General features: G+C 46.2%; 2 protein-coding genes across 2 annotated transcripts in view; one reads left to right on the forward strand and one right to left on the reverse strand.

Annotated features, from left to right (window-relative positions):
• The window catches only part of LOC138097147 (zinc finger protein 773-like), an 80,092-nt gene that overhangs the window by 16,111 nt on the left and 45,404 nt on the right, over positions 1-18,577 (forward strand). The window lies entirely within an intron of this gene.
• LOC138096133 (zinc finger protein 548-like) lies at positions 5,889-8,623 on the reverse strand. The gene is made up of 4 exons (XM_068992211.1): positions 8,518-8,623; positions 7,244-7,357; positions 6,845-7,024; positions 5,889-6,781 (listed from the first exon to the last, which is right to left on the reverse strand). The coding sequence occupies exons 1-4, from the start codon at positions 8,621-8,623 to the stop codon at positions 5,889-5,891; spliced, it is 1,293 nt and encodes a 430-aa protein (XP_068848312.1).

Raw genomic sequence — 18,577 nt, forward strand, 5'->3', positions numbered from 1 at the left:
CCCACCTTTTTTTCTGTCCTCTGTTGGCCTCTCCAGAGCCTCCCCAAAAGCGGACCCCAGTGAGGACTCCCAACCCACACAGGCACTCCAGAATCCTGGGCACCAGCAAAAGACGTCACAACCGTGAGGCCAGAAATCCCACCTCTGCTTGCAAGGGCCACTGGCACAGCGCGCATGCGCTGGGCAGAGACCTCTAGGTAAAGAAGTTTGTGCACCCAATCCACCCAGGCAAAGGGCAGGTTTCTGGTTCTCCCTGGTAGTTGCAGAGGCGGATGGAGGCAGAAAGGTCAGGGAGAAACTATGTTCTGAAGTGCCAGACCTCAAGGTAAAGGCAACGCGCCCCTATTTCCATGGTGACCTGTGACAACACTGTGACCCTCAGTTCTCAGCTGCAGGTTATTCAACATGGGCGGATCCACTTCTAAGCCAGAAGAAGCGCCTTTGGAGTGTATCCTTCAGTTCAGTTCAGTCGCTCAGTCGTGTCCGACTCTTTGCGATCCCATGAATTGCAGCACGTCAGGCCTCCCTGTCCATCACCATCTCCCGGAGTTCACTCAGACTCACGTCCATCAAGTCGGTGATGCCATCCAGCCATCTCATCCTCTGTCGTCCCCTTCTCCTTCTGCCCCCAATCCCTCCCAGCATCAGAGTCTTTTCCAATGAGTCAACTCTTCACATGAGGTGGCCAAAGTACTGGAGTTTCAGCTTTAGCATCATTCCTTCCAAAGAAATCCCAGGGCTGATCTCCTTTAGAATGGACTGGTTGGATCTCTTTGTAGTCCAAGGGACTCTCAAGAGTCTTCTCCAACACCACAGTTCAAAAGCATCAATTCTTCGGCGCTCAGCTTTCTTCACAGTCCAACTCTCACATCCATACAGACCACTGGGAAAACCATAGCCTTGACTAGACAGACCTTTGTTGGCAAAGTAATGTCTCTGCTTTCAACAACCTCAGATATGCAGATGACAGAACCCTTATGGCAGAAAGTGAAGAGGAACTAAAAAGCCTCTTGATGAAAGTGAAAGAGGAGAGTGAAAAAGTTGGCTTAAAGCTCAACATTCAGAAAGCGAAGATCATGGCATCCGGCCCCATCACTTCATGGGAAATAGATGGGGAAACAGTGGTAACAGTGTCAGACTTTATTTTTGGGGGCTCCAAAATCACTGCAGATGGTGACTGAAGCCATAAAATTAAAAGACGCTTACTCCTTGGAAGAAAAGTTATGACCAACCTAGATAATATATTCAAAAGCAGAGACATTGGAGTGTATCCTTAAGAATTGGAAATTCTTCAAAATCGAAGGGTTAAAAAAGAAGAGACTTAAATTCTATTGTAACAGTGCCTGGCCTTTTGATCAGTTGGGGAATGGAGAAAAACGGCCTCCAAACAAGTCTCTATATTAATAATACCATTCTGCAGTTGAATCTTTATTGCTGCTGAATGGGCACGTGGAGTGAGATTGCCTCGTGCCTGCCTCAAGAGAAGCAGAAAGGGCAGACTTCCCACCTCCCAGATCTCGGGCTGGTCCAGCGTTTCCAAGCTCCCCACCAAGTAAACACATCCGTATTTACAAAATGTCTCCCGCGGTGCACACCAACAGACCCGCCCAGACATCATCCTCCAGATCGGAAGTGCCTGAATCTTCAGTGATCGTGTGACAGGTGTGGTGCAGTGCCTTCTGGGTAAAGTAGTTCACTGGGTCCCAGGTCCAGATAAGGGGAGGTGCTCCCCAGATCCGGAAAAGGTTCCCCCACACCACGGAAGTGTTGCTGAAGAGGAGGATCCTTAGGCTCTGAGGCGCAGGCGGGGTTTCAGGTTTCTTAAAGGGGATGCACCTAGATTTCCATGGACTGGACTGTGGTGGTGGTAGTGGTTTAGTCTCTAAGTCATGTGTGACTCTTGTGACCCTGTGGACTGTAGCCCGCCAGGCTCCTCTGTCCATGGAGATTCTCCAGGCAAGAATACTGGAGTGGGTTGCCATTTCCTTCTCTGGGGGATCTTCCCAACCCAGTAATCAAACCCAGATCTCCTCCACTGCAGGCAGAGTCTTTACTGAGCTACACGGGAAGCCTTGTGGGTTTCAGATTTCTTAAAGGGGATGCACTTAGATTTCCATGGACTGGACTGTGGGTCCTTCATTCTGTACACTCTCTTCCCACTTAGCCAGTTACTGGAACACATGCCCGTTTGGAAGGGGCTTATCCATTCTAAAGGGCTTCCCTGGTGGTTCAGATGGTAAAGCATCTGCCTGCAATGCAGGGGACCCGGGTTCGATCCCTGGGTCGGAAAGAGCCCCTGAAGAAGGAAGTGGCAACCCACACCAGTACTCTTGCCTGGAAAATTCCATGGATGGAGGAGCCTGGTAGACTGCACTCCATGGGGTCTCAAAGAGTTGGACACGACTGAGCGACTTCACTTTATCAATTCTACATTGCTGCAATCTCCCCCAGTCCCTATTAACCCAGTCACTGTTTCTGTACACAATATGGTTCCCAACCCTAGGCCTTCTGAGATCTTAAGTCCATGGACATATACCTACATGAGTTTTTTTCTTCAGGACACACAGCTTCTACGGCGGATCTCAGAAGACAGCTCTCTCTCAATTTTGCCATGGGACATTCACTAAATTTAAGGGCCCCAACTCAGGCTACTGCCAAATACCGCTGTTTGCAAACCATCTGCCCCAAGTGACTGTGGATCCACAAATAATTTTCACATCTAGGGCATGAGATCCTGGTGCAGGGGCCCTTCAGATTTTCCTAGGAAGTCTCAGGAAGCAATACAAGTAGGCCAGATTTACACCGAGAGCCGTTCGTTTTCCTCCTGCTATTTCCTTTAGGGCATAAAAAGTTAAATAGTAAAGATAGCTTAAACAATAAGACTGAGGGGAGGAATGGAATAGGAAGTTAGGATTAGCAGATGTAAACTTTTATACATAGAATGGATAAACAACAAGATCCTACTGTAAAGTACAGGGAACTATTTAATACCCTATTATAAACCATACTTGAAAAGGATATTTTTTAAAAAGAATATATATGTATAATTGGTCACTTTGCTGTGTAGCAGTAATTAACCCAACATTGTAAATGAACTATACTTCAATTAAAAAAAAAAAAAAAAGAACTTTATTGCAAGAACCAGGAAGGCTAGCCTGGAGTTTGAGGAGCGGATAAAATGGAGGCTGGAAAAATCTGTCAAGACTATCAGGAGACAATCACTAATGACCCTGAACAAGGGAAACCTCTGAAAACTGCCAGCAAAGCCAGATCCAGTCCTCTGGCAAAGCTAGGTGATGTCCACACCGTAACCAACCAAGGGGGTGGGGCATGAACTCTTACCAAAGGGCTCAAATGACTGGCGATACTCCAGATAAAGCAAGTGAAAGTGAAAGTCACTCAGTTGTGTCCAACTCTCTGTGACCCCCATGGACTATACAGTCCATGGAATTCTCCAGGCCAGAATACTGGAGTATTTTTGTGTAAAAAAAAAATTACTAAGTAGACACAGTGAAAAGACAACCCTCAGAGTGGAAGAAAATATCTGCAAACTATTTAATAAGTTAATACACAGAATATATAAGAACTCTAATATCTAAATAATAATAACAATGACCATAATAACATTAAAAAATGGGCAATGGATCAGAAGAGACATTTTCTCAAAGGACTAATACAAACAGCCAACAAGCAGATGAAAAACTGTTCAACATCATTAAATGCAAATCAAAATCACAATGAAATATCACCTCATGTCCCTTCAGTTCAGTTGAGTTGCTCAGTCGTATCCGACTCTTTGCGATCCCATGAATCGCAGCACACCAGGCCTCCCTGTTCATCACCATCTCCCAGAGTTCACTCAAACTCATGTCCATCGAGTCAGTGATGCCATCCAGCCATCTCATCCTCGGTCGACCCCCTCTCCTCCCGCCTCCAATCCCTCCCAGCATCAGAGTTTTTTCCAATGAGTCAACTCTTCCCATGAGGTGGCCAAAGTATTGGAGTTTCAGCTTTAGCATCATTTCTTCCAAAGAAATCCCAGGGTTGATCTCCTTCAGAATGGACTGGTTGGATCTCCTTGCAGTCCAAGGGACTCTCAAGGGTCTTCTCCAACACCACAGTTCAAAAGCATCAATTCTTCGGCGCTCAACCTTCTTCACAGTCCAACTCTCACATCCATACATGACCACAGGAAAACCCATAGCCTTGACTAGACGGACCTTTGTTGGCAAAGTAATGTCTCTGCTTTTGAATATACTATCTAGGTTGGTCATAACTTTCCTTCCAAGGAGTAAGTGTCTTAATTTCATGGCTGCAGTCACCATCTGCAGTGATTCTGGAGCCCAAAAAAATAAAGTCTGACACTGTTTCCACTGTTTCCCCATCTACTTCCCATGAAGTGATGGGACCGGATGCCATGAGCTTCATTTTCTGAATGTTGAGCTTTAGGCCAACTTTTTCGCTCTCCTCTTTCACTTTCATCAAGAGGCTTGTTAGTTCCTCTTCACTTTCTGCCATAATGGTGGTGTCATCTGCATATCTGAGGTTATTGATATTTCTCCCAGCAATCTTGATTCCAGCTTGTGTTTCTTCCAGTCCAGCGTTTCTCATGATGTACTCTGAATAGAAGTTAAATAAGCAGGGTGACAGTATACAGCCTTGATGTACTCCTTTTCCTATTTGGAACCAGTCTGTTGTTCCATGTCCAGTTCTAACTGTTGCTTCCTGACCTGCATACAGATTTCTCAAGAGGCAGGTCAGGTGGTCTGGTATTCCCATCTCTTTCAGAAATTTCCACAGTTGATTGTGATCCACACAGTCAAAGGCTTTGGCATAGTCAATAAAGCAGAAATAGATGTTTTTCTGGAACTCTCTTGCTTTTTCCATGATCCAGTGGATGTTGGCAATTTGATCTCTGGTTCCTCTGCCTTTTCTAAAACCAGCTTGAACGTCAGGGAGTTCACGGTTCACGTATTGCTGAAGCCTGGCTTGGAGAATTCTGAGCATTACTTTACTAGCATGTGAGATGAGTGCAATTGTGCAGTAGTTTGAACATTCTTTTGCATTGCCTTTCTTTGGAATTGGAATGAAAACTGACCTTTTCCAGTCCTGTGGCCACTGCTGAGTTTTCCAAACTTGCTGGCATATTGAGTGCAGTACTTTCACAGCATCATAGGATAGTGTTATAAAAAATAAAACAAGGAGAAAATAAAAATATTGCTGAGAGTGTAGAGAAATTGGAAACCTCGAGCTGTGTCAATGTAAAACAGTCCAACTACCACGGAAAACAGCCCCTCAGTTCCTCAAAAGAAATAAATATTGAATTACTATATGATCCAAAAACTCTGTCTGGGAATATACCTTAAAAGGACTGAAACCAGGGCCTCAAAGAAATATTTATGCCATCATATTTATAACAGCATTACATACAACAGCCAAATAGGGAAAGCAACTCAAGTGCCCAATGATGAAAGGAAACAGAAAAAGTACGATGTACAGAAGATGGAGCATTACTCAAAATAGGAATGAAATTCTGACACATGCTAGAACATGGAGGAACCCTAAGAACATTATGCTCAGTTAAATATGCCAGCCACAAAAGAAGAATAACTTGATGACTCTTATATGAGTTACCCAGTGAGAACAATTCATACATGGAAAGCAGAATAGTTGTTGTCAGTCAATAAGAGGGGGGAAGAAGAATTGCTGTCTGATGGGTTTAGTTTTATCAGATGAAAAGACTTTTGAATATTTGTGCACAATGTGAATGTATTATTACTACTGAACTTACACTTAAATATGGTTGACTGTAAATTCTATGTTACATGTACTTCACAACAATTAAAAAAATTTTAGACACCTATATAGCAGTCCATCCCAGTGCTAAATCAGACCAGACTTTGCTTTGAGGTCTTCCCCTGTTTGCAATACTCTTTAGAGTGAACTTCTTGGTGTCGAAGGAGGTGGGAGTTTTGGCTAAAGCCTCTCCCACAGCTGACACATTCATAAGGCCTTTCCCCAGTGTGAACTCTCCGATGTTTAATGAGGCTGGAGTTGTACCTAAAGACTTTCCCACATTCTCTGCACTCATAAGGCTTTTCTCCAGTGTGGACTCTCTGATGAATAATGAGGGTGGAGCTGTCCATAAAGAATTTCCCGCATTTGCTACATTCATAAGATTTTTCTCTGGTGTGGACGTTTTGGTGCCGAATGAGGTGGGAGTTTTGACTGAAGAGTCTACCACATACACTGCACTCATAAGGTCTTTCTCCAGTGTGATTTCTCCGATGCCTGATGTGATTTGAGTTATGCCTAAAGAGTTTCCCACATAAGCTGCACTCATAAGGCCTTTCTCCAATGTGCGCTTTCTGATGCCTCTCAAGTGTGAAGCGGTACCTAAAGAATTTCCCACATTTGCTGCATTCAAAACGCCTTCCCCGAGTGTGAACTCTCTGATGAATAATGAGCCTGGAGCTGTCTACAAAAAATTTCTTGCACACACTGCACTCATATGGTTTTTCTCCAATGTGAACTCCCTGATGTCTTTTGAGCGTGAAGCTGTACCTAAAGAATTTCCCACATTCGCTGCATTTATATGGCTTTTCTCCTGTGTGAACTCTCTGATGAACAGTGAGTGTGAAGCTGTCCTTAACGCACTTCCCACACTGGCTGCACTCATAAGGCACTGACCTAGTGTGAACTCTATGGTGTGCAGCAAAGCCAGACTTTTGTGCAGAGAACCTTCCACATCCAAGTTGCTCAGAGAGTCTTGTCTCAGTATTGGTTTTCTGCTGCTGAACCAGGTGGAACTTTCTGATGAAGGTCTTCCGGCTTTCACAGCAAAGGTTTTTCTGGTGCTCAACAATTGTGTGTTCTTGGCTAAAGGTCTTCCCACATTCACTGCACTTGTCATCATTCTGTCCACTTTCAGAGGCTGCCCTGCCCTCCATGTCACTGTGTGGTTTCCCTTCCATGTGAGGGGCCTGGTGCTGGAGAATGCTGGATTGGGCTAGGCACTCCTGCCCTCTCACCCGACATGGCCAGGTCTGATCTGTCACGTGAACACTGTCGTTCTTCACACAGAAAGTCTTACCCTCACCCCATCCAAGGGGTTTCCTTTGACGTGGCTCCTTTGGATGCTGGGAAGGACTCTCCCCACATGCAGACACCTCCTGCTCAGGCTGTGTCCCACCGTGCCCAGCCAGGAACAAAGTGTCTTTCAAGAGTGGACCACACATCTTACAGGGATGAGCCTTCTGGATGCATGGGCCTGGCTGTGGAGTCTTGACCTGTGACCATGCAGCCACATCATGCTGCTCTGAAAGGGCCACCTCATCCTGGGTGGTATGCTGACAACCTGGAAGGAGAGATGCCAACAAAGGCAGTCCCATCAGTGTGTCTCAGACTGGCCCAGTGATAAGTCTGTGGGATTGCAGAGGCCTGGGGCTAGAGCCCATGTGAGGAAGGCCTGGGGTGCAGAGTGGAGACTGGGAGGCTCACCTGAGGGCAGAGCCCAGACAACTGACCGGCCAGGGCAGGAGGAAGGGGTATGGTGCAGGGAGGGGAGGAAGGTCTACAGCTCACTTCAACAAGGCCTGACTACTGGTAACTGGAGAGCAATGTGTAGAAGGCTCTGTCCAGACCCCAAATGTCTAAATGCAACATGGCAGTTGGACTACAAGGAGTATTTACGGATGCGTGCATATGTTCCACCACTTCAAATGGAGCTTATGTTGAGAACACTGCAGAAGGAGCAGCGGAAAGGAATGGATGAGAGCCAGGGCCACAAGTGAAGAGTCAAAAAATCAATCGGGAAGAAAAGGAGGACGTGAGGTGTGGACTCTGGCACCACACACTACTGGATATAGGACACACGCCCCGTGTGACAGGACCCCAGCTCTGACGTCTCACCATTTCCTCACCCCCACGTGCCAGGGCTATGCGCTCTTGAGCCTCTCCTGACCTTACGGAAATAATGTCCACCCTGTCAGGCACCCAGGGCCCTCCTATTGCTCAGGGTAAGCAACCACCTGGGCCTGAAGAGACCACTCAAAGAGGAAAGACTGGGAGAGGGATGGGGCCCACTGTATGAAATCCCATACTCTGAAACGATCAATACAAGGACAAAGGACGGTCTAAACATTCCAGTGGTAGACCAATGAAGTAGAACACTCCCTCTCACCAGACACGAAACTAACTCGAAATGGGTTATAGACTTAAACATAAGTCATGACACCATAAAACTCCTAGAAGAAAACAGAGGCAAAACATTCTCTGACATAAATCAGACCAGTATTTTCTTAGGTCAGTCTCCCAATGTGACAGAAATAAAAACAAAAATCAAGAAATGGGACCTATTCAAATTTACAAGCTTTTGCACAACAGAGGAAACCATAAATGAAACGAGAAAACAACCTACAGAATAAGAACCAATTGTGGGAAGGTCAGAGGCGCCCCTAGAAAGTGACGAAGAGTAAAGCCCAGCCCAGGATGCTGTGGTGGGCAGGGGGGCCTTACCTACGGAGGACAGAAGTGCAATGTTCTGCACCATCACTTGATAGTACAGGAGTCTCTGAGCCTCATCAAGAAGTCCCCACTCCTCCTGGGAGAAATATATGGCCATGTCCTCAAAGACCACAAGGCCCTGTAATAAAATTATAGTTCACCCCGTAAGCAGCTGCGCGTGCAGTATTTCCTTCAATTTTGTATTGGTCTACTCTTCCTCCACCAATTCCAGGGCCAAACTAACCACGAAATGTGTTTATATCTCCCCTGCCATCTGGAGTCTGTGGTCTGACATGTATGAGCACTCAGTCACTCAGTAGTTGTGTCCTACTCTTTGTGACCCCATGGACTGCAGTCTGCCAGGCTCCTCTGCCCTTGGAATTCTCAAGGCAGGAATACTGGAGTGGTTGCCCTGCCCACCTCCAGGGGATTTTCCCACCCCTGGTATCGAACCCGTGTCTCTTGCGTCTCCTGCATTGGCAAGTGGATTCTTTTACACTGAGCCACCTGGAAACCCCTCCATGGTCTGAACCACCTCCTTATCGAAGTCTCACAAACCAAGTCAGTATTTTAGAAGGCACAAGGGCCTCAGTGTCTCCATCTGTAAAATGGGAATAAGGATGGTTTCAATTCAGAGGGCTGAGACTGATATCAAACATAAGAAGTACATACTATGTATCAGTGGTACCATCCACACAATCAAGGGTTTTGTGTGCACTTTCAGTGGAAATGAATTGGTACAGTTTTAAAATTTGGGTGTGTATTTTTCCTACTTTTTAAGGTTTTAAGATGTGAGAAGTAAAATTTCACATTGTAAGCAAATACGTAAATGTATATTATCATGCAAACCAATGATTAAGTGTCTGGATAAATTTAACTAATTCAATATGTTCATTTCTAATGGCCTACCTATATGTGTATATTTAGAGGGATATCGGTTCATTCGTGTTTAAATCAGTAACTGTGTCATGTACTCTTAAGTTAATGAGGTGCAGGAAGGCACTGAGCAAGCGAATCACCTACTAGTCCTTTTGAGCCTACCTGTAACACAGCCTGGAGGGAGCTGCAGGGAGCCCTGGGCTGGACAGCGCACCACCCCTCTTGCTCTGAGGGCTTGAGAAGATGAGGCAGTGCCCTGGTCTGGGACTGGCTGCTCCAGTAGCTCAGGTGCCCTTTGCCATGTTCTATCGGGAGTGGTTTTGAGGGCCTGTGTAGCCTTGCAGTGGGGAGAATCTATATCAACTCACCACTCAACCTCCTTCCCAGGTCAGCTCCTGAGTCCACCTGGATGGATCCTTCTACACACAGGCCAGAATCCATCCTATAGCAGGGCTGCTCCCTCCTACACCCATCTGTGCCCTCACCTCTAGTCTCAGGCCCTCACTTGAGCTTCTGACTCACAGGGTATAAATCACACATTCCCAAGACCCCTTTCCTGAGTTTGAATAAACTGCTAGTACAGGTCCCAGAAATGAAAAGAACACTTTACTTACTAGACTACTGGTTGATTATAAAAGCGCACAGCTCAAGAACAGACAGGTGGAAGAGAGCTTCCACATTCTCTGGAACTTCACCTCAATAGCGCCTCCCTATCTTCCCAACCCGGAAGCTCTCCGAACCCTGGCCTTTTGGGGTTTTTTAATGGCTCCATTATACAGGCATGACTGATTCAATAATTGTCTTTGGGGGCTTCCCTGGTGGGTCAATGGTAATAAATCTGCCTGCCAATGTGGGGAAACGCGGGTTCCATCCCTGATCCGGGAAGATCCCACAGGCCTCAGAGGAACTAAGGCCGTGTGGTACAAGTACTGAGCCTGCACTCTAGAGCCTGGGAACCACAACTACTGAGCCCACGTGTGGCAAGTACTGCACAGACCTAGAGCCCGTGCTCCCCAATATGAGAAGCTACTGCAGTTGAGAAACCTGTGCACGTAACAGTTCCCACCCCCGCCCCCGCCGCAACTAGAGAAAAGCCCAGTGGGCAGCAAGGAAGACCCCAAACTGCCAAAAATATATAAAACTATTTTTAAAATAATAATAATAATTGGCTATGGGAGCCAGATTCAACGTCCAGACCCTCTCTTCTCCTTGAACGGGCGTGAGGTGGGACTGAAACAGGCAGCCCTCAAATTCTAAAATTGGTTCTCCTGGTAATCAGCTACCATCTTGAGGTGCTTCCACAAGTCAGCTCACTCACATTACAAGACACAATCACTCTCAACACTTAGGAAATTCCAAGTGTCCTGGCAGTTGTGAGTCTACAACTGTGGGTCAAGACCAAATACACAAGGGAAATACATTATGATCATGCGAATGGACACATCTATATTGCTTCTAAATCACAATATCACAGGTCCTGTCTTCCTCATTCCCTTCTCAACCTTCCACGATTCCCATCCGCTTAGGATGTCATTTCAGGTGAGACAGCTCGTTCCCCTCTGTCCCCGGAAAAAAAGTGACCCCAAGTTTTCCCAGTGCTCCGGACTCGTGAGCATCTGCAAGCCGTGCACCGTCCCCCCGAGGGAACTCTCTCCCTTACCCCTGTCCACTGGCTGAAGGGCGACCCCTCACAAGGCTGCCCTCAGTTCTGGACTCCATGGCTGACAGGGCCACTCCGTCCGGATCTGGGACTCGGAAGCTGGAGTCAGGCCGGGTGGGGGCCGGGAGACGGAGAACCCACCTGAGCCGGCGTCATCGCCGCGGCCTCGGTCGCCGGTCGTGGGAAGAGCGAGGACGGGCCGAGGGCACTGCCGTCAACGACGGGCTCAGGGGGACTCACAGCCGCCACTGGGCAGCGGGCCCAACGCACCTCCTCTCGCTTGCCGCTCCGTCTCTTCGGTGCCCACCATGCGACTGAAAACCCCTGAACAAGTGAGCAGCTGGACAGCAGCTCAGAGACTACAGGCAAACGCCGGAAGTCCCGCCCCCAGGCGATGCGTACGAACGTATGGAGGCGCTCTTCAGCTTTCTATGGCTCAGCCTGCACCGCCTAGCATTGTAGAGATTTCTGGGTAATGTAGTTTCCGCTGGCGCAACGCCTATCAACTCTCAGAGCTGCCTAGAGTCCCTCTGGCGCGCTGGGAAACGGAGTTGCCAGTCTCTTAAGATGTAAAGAGAAGGTGGCACGAATACACAGAGGAACTGTACAAAGGAGATCTTCAGTTCAGTGCATTTCAGTCGCTCAGTCGTGTCCGACTCTTTGCGACCCCATGAATCGCAGCATGCCAGGCCTCCCTGTCCATCACCATCTCCCAGAGTTCACTCAGGCTCACGTCCATCGAGTCGGTGATGCCATCCAGCCATCTCATCCTCTGTCGTCCCCTTCTCCTCCTGCCCCCAATCCCTCCCAGCATCAGAGTCTTTCCCAATGAGTCAACTCTTCGCATGAGGTGGCCAAAGTACTGGAGCTTCAGCTTTAGCATCATTCCTTCCAAAGAAATCCCAGGGCTGAGCTCCTTCAGAATGGACTGGTTGGATCTCCTTGCAGTCCAAGGGACTCTCAAGAGTCTATTCCAACACCACAGTTCAAAAGCATCAATTCTTTGGCGCTCAGCTTTCTTCACAGTCCAACTCTCACATCCATACATGACCACTGGAAAAACCATAGCCTTGATTAGACGGATCTTTGTTGGCAAAGTAATGTCTCTGCTTTTGAATATGTTATCTAGGGTGGTCATAACCTTCCTTCCAAGGAGTAAGTGCCTTTAATTTCATAGCTGCAGTCACCATCTGCGGTGATTTTGGAGCCCCCAAAAATAAAGTCTGACACTGTTTCCCCATCTCTTTGCCATGAAGTGATGGGACCAGATGCAATGATCTTCATTTTCTGAATGTTGAGCTTTAAGTCAACTTTTTCACTCTCCTCTTTCACTTTCATCAAGAGGTTTTTAGTTCCTCTTTACTTTCTGCCATAAGGGTGGTGTCATCTGCATATCTGAGGTGACTGATATTTCTCCCAGCAATCTTGATTCCAGCCTGTGTTTCTTCCAGTCCAGCGTTTCTCATGATGTACTCTGCATGGAAGTTAAATAAGCAGGGTGACAATATACAGCCTTGACGTACTCCTTTTCCTATTTGGAACCAGTCTGTTGTTCCATGTCCAGTTCTAACTGTTGCTTCCTGACCTGCATATAGATTTCTCCAGAGGGAGGTCAGGTGCTCTGGTATTCCCATCTCTTTCAGAAATTTTCACAGTTTATTGTGATCCACACAGTCAAAGGCTTTGGCATAGTCAATAAAGCAGAAATAGATGTTTTTCTGGAACTCTCTTCCTTTTTCCATGATCCAGCAGATGTTGGCAAATTGATCTCTGGTTCCTCTGCCTTTTCTAAAACCAGCTTGAACATCTGGAACTTCATGGTTCACGTACTGCTGAAGCCTGGCTTGGAGAATTTTGAGCATTACTTTACTAGCATGTGAGATGAATGCAATTGTGCGGTAGTTTAAGCATTCTTTGGCATTGCCTTTCTTTGGGATTGGAATGAAAACTGATGTTTCCAGTCCTGTGGCCACTGCTGAGTTTTCCAAACTTGCTGGCATATTGAATGCAGCACTTTCACAGCATCATCTTTCAGGATTTGAAACAGCTCCACTGGAATTCCATCACCTCCACTAGCTTTGTTCGTAGTGATGCTTTCTAAGGCCCACTTGACTTCACATTCCAGGATGTCTGGCTCTAGGTGAGTGATCACACCATCGTGATTATCTGGGTCGTGAAGATCTTTTTTGTACAGTTCTTCCGTGTATTCTTGCCACCTCTTCTTAATATCTTCTGCTTCTGTTAGGTCCAGACCATTTCTGTCCTTTATCGAGCCCATCTTTGCATGAAATGTTCCCTTGGTATCTCTAATTTTCTTGAAGAGATCTCTAGTCTTTCCCATTCTGTTCTTTTCCTCTATTTCTTTGCATTGATTGCTGAGGAAAGCTTTCTTATCTCTTCTTGCTATTCTTTGGAACTGTGCATTCAGATGCTTATATTTTTCCTTTTCTCTTTGCTTTTCGCCTCTCTTCTTTTCACAGCTATTTGTAAGACCTCCGCAGACAGCCATTTTGCTTTTTTGCATTTCTTTTCCATGGGGATGGTCTTGATCCCTGTCTTCTGTACAATGTCACGAACCTCCGTCCATAGTTCATCAGGCACTCTGTCTATCAGATCTAGGCTCTTAAATCTATTTCTCACTTCCACTGTATAATCATAAAGGATTTGTTTTAGGTCATACCTGAATGGTCTAGTGGTTTTCCCTATTTTCTTCAATTGAAGTCTGAATTTGGCAATAAGGAGTTCATGATCTGAGCCACAGTCAGCTCCCGGTCTTGTTTTTGTTGACTGTATAGAGCTTCTCCATGTTTGGCTGCAAAGAATATAATCAATCTGATTTCAGTGTTGACCATCTGGTGATGTCCATGTGTAGAGTCTTCTCTTGTGTTGTTGGAAGAGGGTGTTTGCTATGACCAGTGTGTTCTCTTGGCAAAAGTCTATGAGTCTTTGCCCTGCTTCATTCCGCATTCTAAGGCCAAATTTGCCTGTTACTCCAGGTGTTTCTTGACTTCCTACTTTTGCATTCCAGTCCCCTATAATGAAAAGGACATCTTTTTTGGGTGTTAGTTCTAAAATGTCTTGTAGGTCTTCATAGAACCGTTCAACTTCAGCTTCTTCAGCATTACTGGTTGGGGCATAGACTTGGATTACTGTGATATTAAATGATTTGCCTTGGAGACGAACAGAGATCATTCTGTCGTTTTTGAGATTGCATCCAAGTACTGCATTTCGGACTCTTTTGTTGACCATGATGGCTACTCCATTTCTTCTGAGGGATTCCTGCCCACAGTAGTAGATATAATGGTCATCTGAGTTAAATTCACCCATTCCAGTCCACTTTAGTTCGCTGATTCCTAGAATGTCGACGTTCACTCTCGCCATCTCCTGTTTGACCACTTCCAATTTGCCTTGATTCATGGACCTGACATTCCAGGTTCCTATGCAATATTGCTCTTTACAGCATCGGACCTTGCTTCTATCACTGGTCACAACCACAACTGGGTATTGTTTTTGCTTTGGCTCCATCCCTTCATTCTTTCTGGAGTTATTTCTCCACTGATCTCCAGTAGTATATTGGGCACCTACTGACCCGGGGAGTTCCTCTTTCAGTATCCTATCATTTTGCCTTTTCATACTGTTCATGGGGTTCTCAAGGCAAGAATACTGAAGTGGTTTGCCATTCCCTTCTCCAGTGGACCACATTCTGTCAGACCTCTCCACCATGACCCACCTGTCTTGGGTGGCCCCACAGGCCATGGCTTAGTTTCATTGAGTTAGACAAGGCTGTGGTCCTAGTGTGATTAGATTGACTAGTTTTCTGTGATTATGGTTTCAGTGTGTCTGCCCTCTGATGCCCTCTTGCAACTCTTATCCTTTAACTTGGATTTCTCTTACCTTGGATGTGGGGTATCTCTTCACCGCTGCTCCAGCAAAGCGCAGATGCTGTTCCTTACCTTGGATGAGGGGTATCTCCTCACTGCCGCCCCTCCTGACCTTGAACGTGGAATTGCTCCTCTAGGCCCTCCTGCGCCCGTGCAGCCACCGCTCCTTGGACATGGTGTAGCTCCTCCCGGCCTCCGCCCTTGACTTCAGATGTGGAGTAGCTCCTCTCAGCTGGTCCTGCACTGTCTCAGCCTGGCACTCTCAGCCACCGCCCCTGACCTCAGACGTGGGGTAGCTCCTCTCGGCTGCCACCCCTGACCTTAGATTATAGGCTCTTAATGACCTAGATAACCATAGTGGTGTGATCTCTCACCTAGAGCCAGACATCTTGGAGGGTGAAGTCAAGTGGGGCTTAGGAAGCATCACTAGAAGAAAGCTGGTGGAAGTGATGGAATTCCAGCTGAACTATTTATAATCCTAAGAGGATACTGTTAAAGTGCTGTACTCAATGTGTCAGCAAATATGGAAAACTCAACAGTGGCCACAGGACTGGAAAAGGTCAGTTTTCATTCCAATCACAAAGAAGGGCAGCACCAAAGAATGCTCAACTATCCCAACTGCACTCATTTCACATGCTAGCAAAGTAATGCTCAAAAATTCTCCATGCTAGGCTTCAGCAGTACATGAACTGTAAAATTCCAGATGTTCAAGCTGGATTTAGAAAAAGCAGAGGAGCCAGAGATCAAATTGCCAACATCAGTTGGATCATAGAAAAAGCAAGATAATTATGGGAAAACATTTACTTCTGATTCATTGACTGCACTAAAGCCTTGGTGTGGATCACTACAGACTATGGAAAATTCTTAAAAGATGGGAATACCAGACCACCTTACCTGCCTCCTGAGAAATCTGTATACAGGTCAAGAAGCAACAGTTAGAACCAGACATGGACCAACAGACTGTTTCAAAATGTGGAAAGGAGAACATCAAGGTTGTATATTATCACCCTGTTTATTTAGCTTATATACAGAGTCCATCATGAGAAATGCCAGGCTGGATGAAGCACAAACTGAAATCAAGATTGCCAGAAGAACTATCAATAACCTCAGATATGCAAATGACACCACCCTTATGGCAGAAAGCAAAGAGGAACTACACAGCCTCTACATGAAGCTGAAATAGGAGATTGAGAAAGCTGGCTTAAAACTCAACATTCAAAAAACAAGGATCATGGCCTCTGGTCCCATCACTTCATGGCAAAGAGATGGGGAAACTGTGGGAACAGTGACAGTTTATTTTCTTGGGCTCCAAAATCACTGCAGATGGTGACTGCAGCCATAAAATTAAGACGCTTGGTCCTTGGAAGAAAAGTAATGACCAATCTAGACAGCATATTAAAAAGCAGAGACATTACTTTGCCAACAAAGGTCCATCTAGTCAAGGCTATGGTTTTTCCAGTGGTCATGTATGGATGTGAGAGTTGGAACATAAAGACAGTTGAGCACTGAAGAATCAATGCTTTTGAACTGTGGTGTTGGAGAAGACTCTTGAGAGTCCCTTGGAGAGCAAGGAGATCCAACCAGTCCATCCTAAAGGAAATCAGTCCTGAATATTCATTGGAAGAACTGATGCTGAAGCTGAAGCTACAATACTTAGGCCACCTGATGCGAAGAATAGACTCATTGGGAAAGACCCTGATGCTGGGGAAGATTGAAGGCAGAAGGAGAATGGGACAGACAATGAGATGGTTGGATGGTATCACCGATTTGATGGACATGAGTTTGAGCAAGCTCCGCAAGTTGGTGATGGACATGGAGGGCTGGTGTGCTGCAGTCCATGGGGCTGCAAAGAGTCTGACATGACTGAGTGACTGAACTGAACTCCCAGGTGGCACAAGTGGTAAAGAACCAGTCTGCCAATGTAAGAGAGACAGAAGAGATCTGGGTTTGATCCCTGGGTCGGGAAAATTATTCTCGCCTGGAGAATCCCATGGACAGGGGAGCCTGGTAGTCTAGAGGAGCCTGGTGGCCCCCAATCCGTAGGGTCGCAAAGAGTTGGACACGACTGAAGCACTTAGCACATACGCACACACTTGGAAAAGCTGCAAAAGGTTGCATGCTAAGTCACCTCAGTCATGTCCAACTCTTTGTGACGCTATGAACTGTAGCGCACCACACTCCTCCGTCCATGGGATTCTCCAGGCAAAAATACTGGGATTGGTTTCCATTCTCTTCTCCAGGGGATCCTGCTGACCCAGGGATCAGGCCCATATCTTTTATGTCTCCTGCACTGACAGGCAGGTTCTTCACTACTAGCATCTTCTGGCTAGGGCTCTGTTATTTCTGTCACTCCCAGGTGGCGCAGTGGTAAAGAATCCACCTGCCAATGCAGGAGACAGAGGAGACACAAGTTTGATCGCTGGGCTGGGAAGATCCCTTGGAGGAGAAAATGGCAACCCACTTCAGTATTCTTGCCTGGAGAATCCTTTGGACAGAAGAGCATTGTGGGCTATAATCCATGGGGTAGCACAGATTTGAACACAGCTGAGCACACACACATTCATTTCAGACTCTGTGGAACACAGCAAGGTCCCAGCACTACAAACCCCAATGGTTACAACATAACATGACAGTCTGCTTATGCTCTTAGCTATCAGCTATCTTGTTACTTTTCAAATACAGCTACACTGATGTCTTAGAGGCTGTTTAATTCATATAGAGTTCCATTTATGCAAGTTGAAACTAATTCTGGAGATTAGTTGCACAAATATGTGAACTTTTAAACACACTAATCCGTTAAGAATATGAACATTCACTGAACTCAGAAGGCCATCTTCAGGTGTGAACTCGATGTCTAATGAGTGGGAAAGTGAAAAGTGAAAGTCACTCAGTCGTGCCCAACTCTTTGCGACCCAATGGACTATACAGTCCATGAAATTCTCCAGGCCAGAATACTGGAGTGGGTAGTCTATCCCTTCTCCAGCAGATCTTCTCCACCCAGGAATCAAACCGAGGTCTCCTGCATTGCGTGCAGATTCTTCACCAGCTGAGCCACATGAGAAGCCCTTGTGGATAGCTCTACCAAAACAACATTCCATGTTCACTGTACTCAGAAGGCCCATTCCAACGTAACTCATAGGAGCTTTTCCAGTGTTAAGAATTGGTTGTGTTTTTTGTTCCATTGCTAAGTCGTGTCAGACTCTTTGCAACTCCATAAACTGCAGCACATCAGGCTCTATCCTCCACTATCACCTGGAGTTTGCTCAAATTTATGTCCATTGAGTCAGTGATGCTATCCAATCATCTCATCCTCTCGCCCCGTTCTCCTTTTGCCTTCAATCTTTCCCAGTATGAGTCTTTCCCAGTGAGTTAGCTCTTCCCATCAGTTGGCCAAACTATTGGAGTTTCAGCGTCAGCATCAGTCCTTCCAATGAATATTCAGGGTTGATTCCCTTTGTGATTGACTGTTTTGATCTCCTTGCTGTCCAAGGGATTCTCAAGAGTTTTCTCCAGCACCACAGTTTGGAAGCATGAATTCTTTGGTGCTCAGCCTTCTTTATGGTCCAACTCTCACATCCATATATGACTACTTGAAAAACCATAGCTCTGACAATACACACTTTTGTTGGCAAACTGATGTCTCTGCTTTTTA

Source organism: Capricornis sumatraensis, chromosome 20, assembly GCF_032405125.1.
Source record: "Capricornis sumatraensis isolate serow.1 chromosome 20, serow.2, whole genome shotgun sequence".
NCBI lineage: Eukaryota > Metazoa > Chordata > Mammalia > Artiodactyla > Bovidae > Capricornis > Capricornis sumatraensis.

Coding starts and splice junctions, on each gene's coding strand:
- LOC138096133 (XM_068992211.1), bottom strand. CDS start 8,623: ATGGCCATATATTTCTCCCAGGAGGAGTGGGGACTTCTTGATGAGGCT. Junction 7,358..8,517: donor TGCACTTCTGTCCTCCGTAG/GTAAGGCCCCCC, acceptor CTCTCCTTCCAG/GTTGTCAGCATACCACCCAG. Junction 7,025..7,243: donor CATCCAGAAGGCTCATCCCT/GTAAGATGTGTG, acceptor GTCGGGTGAGAG/GGCAGGAGTGCCTAGCCCAA.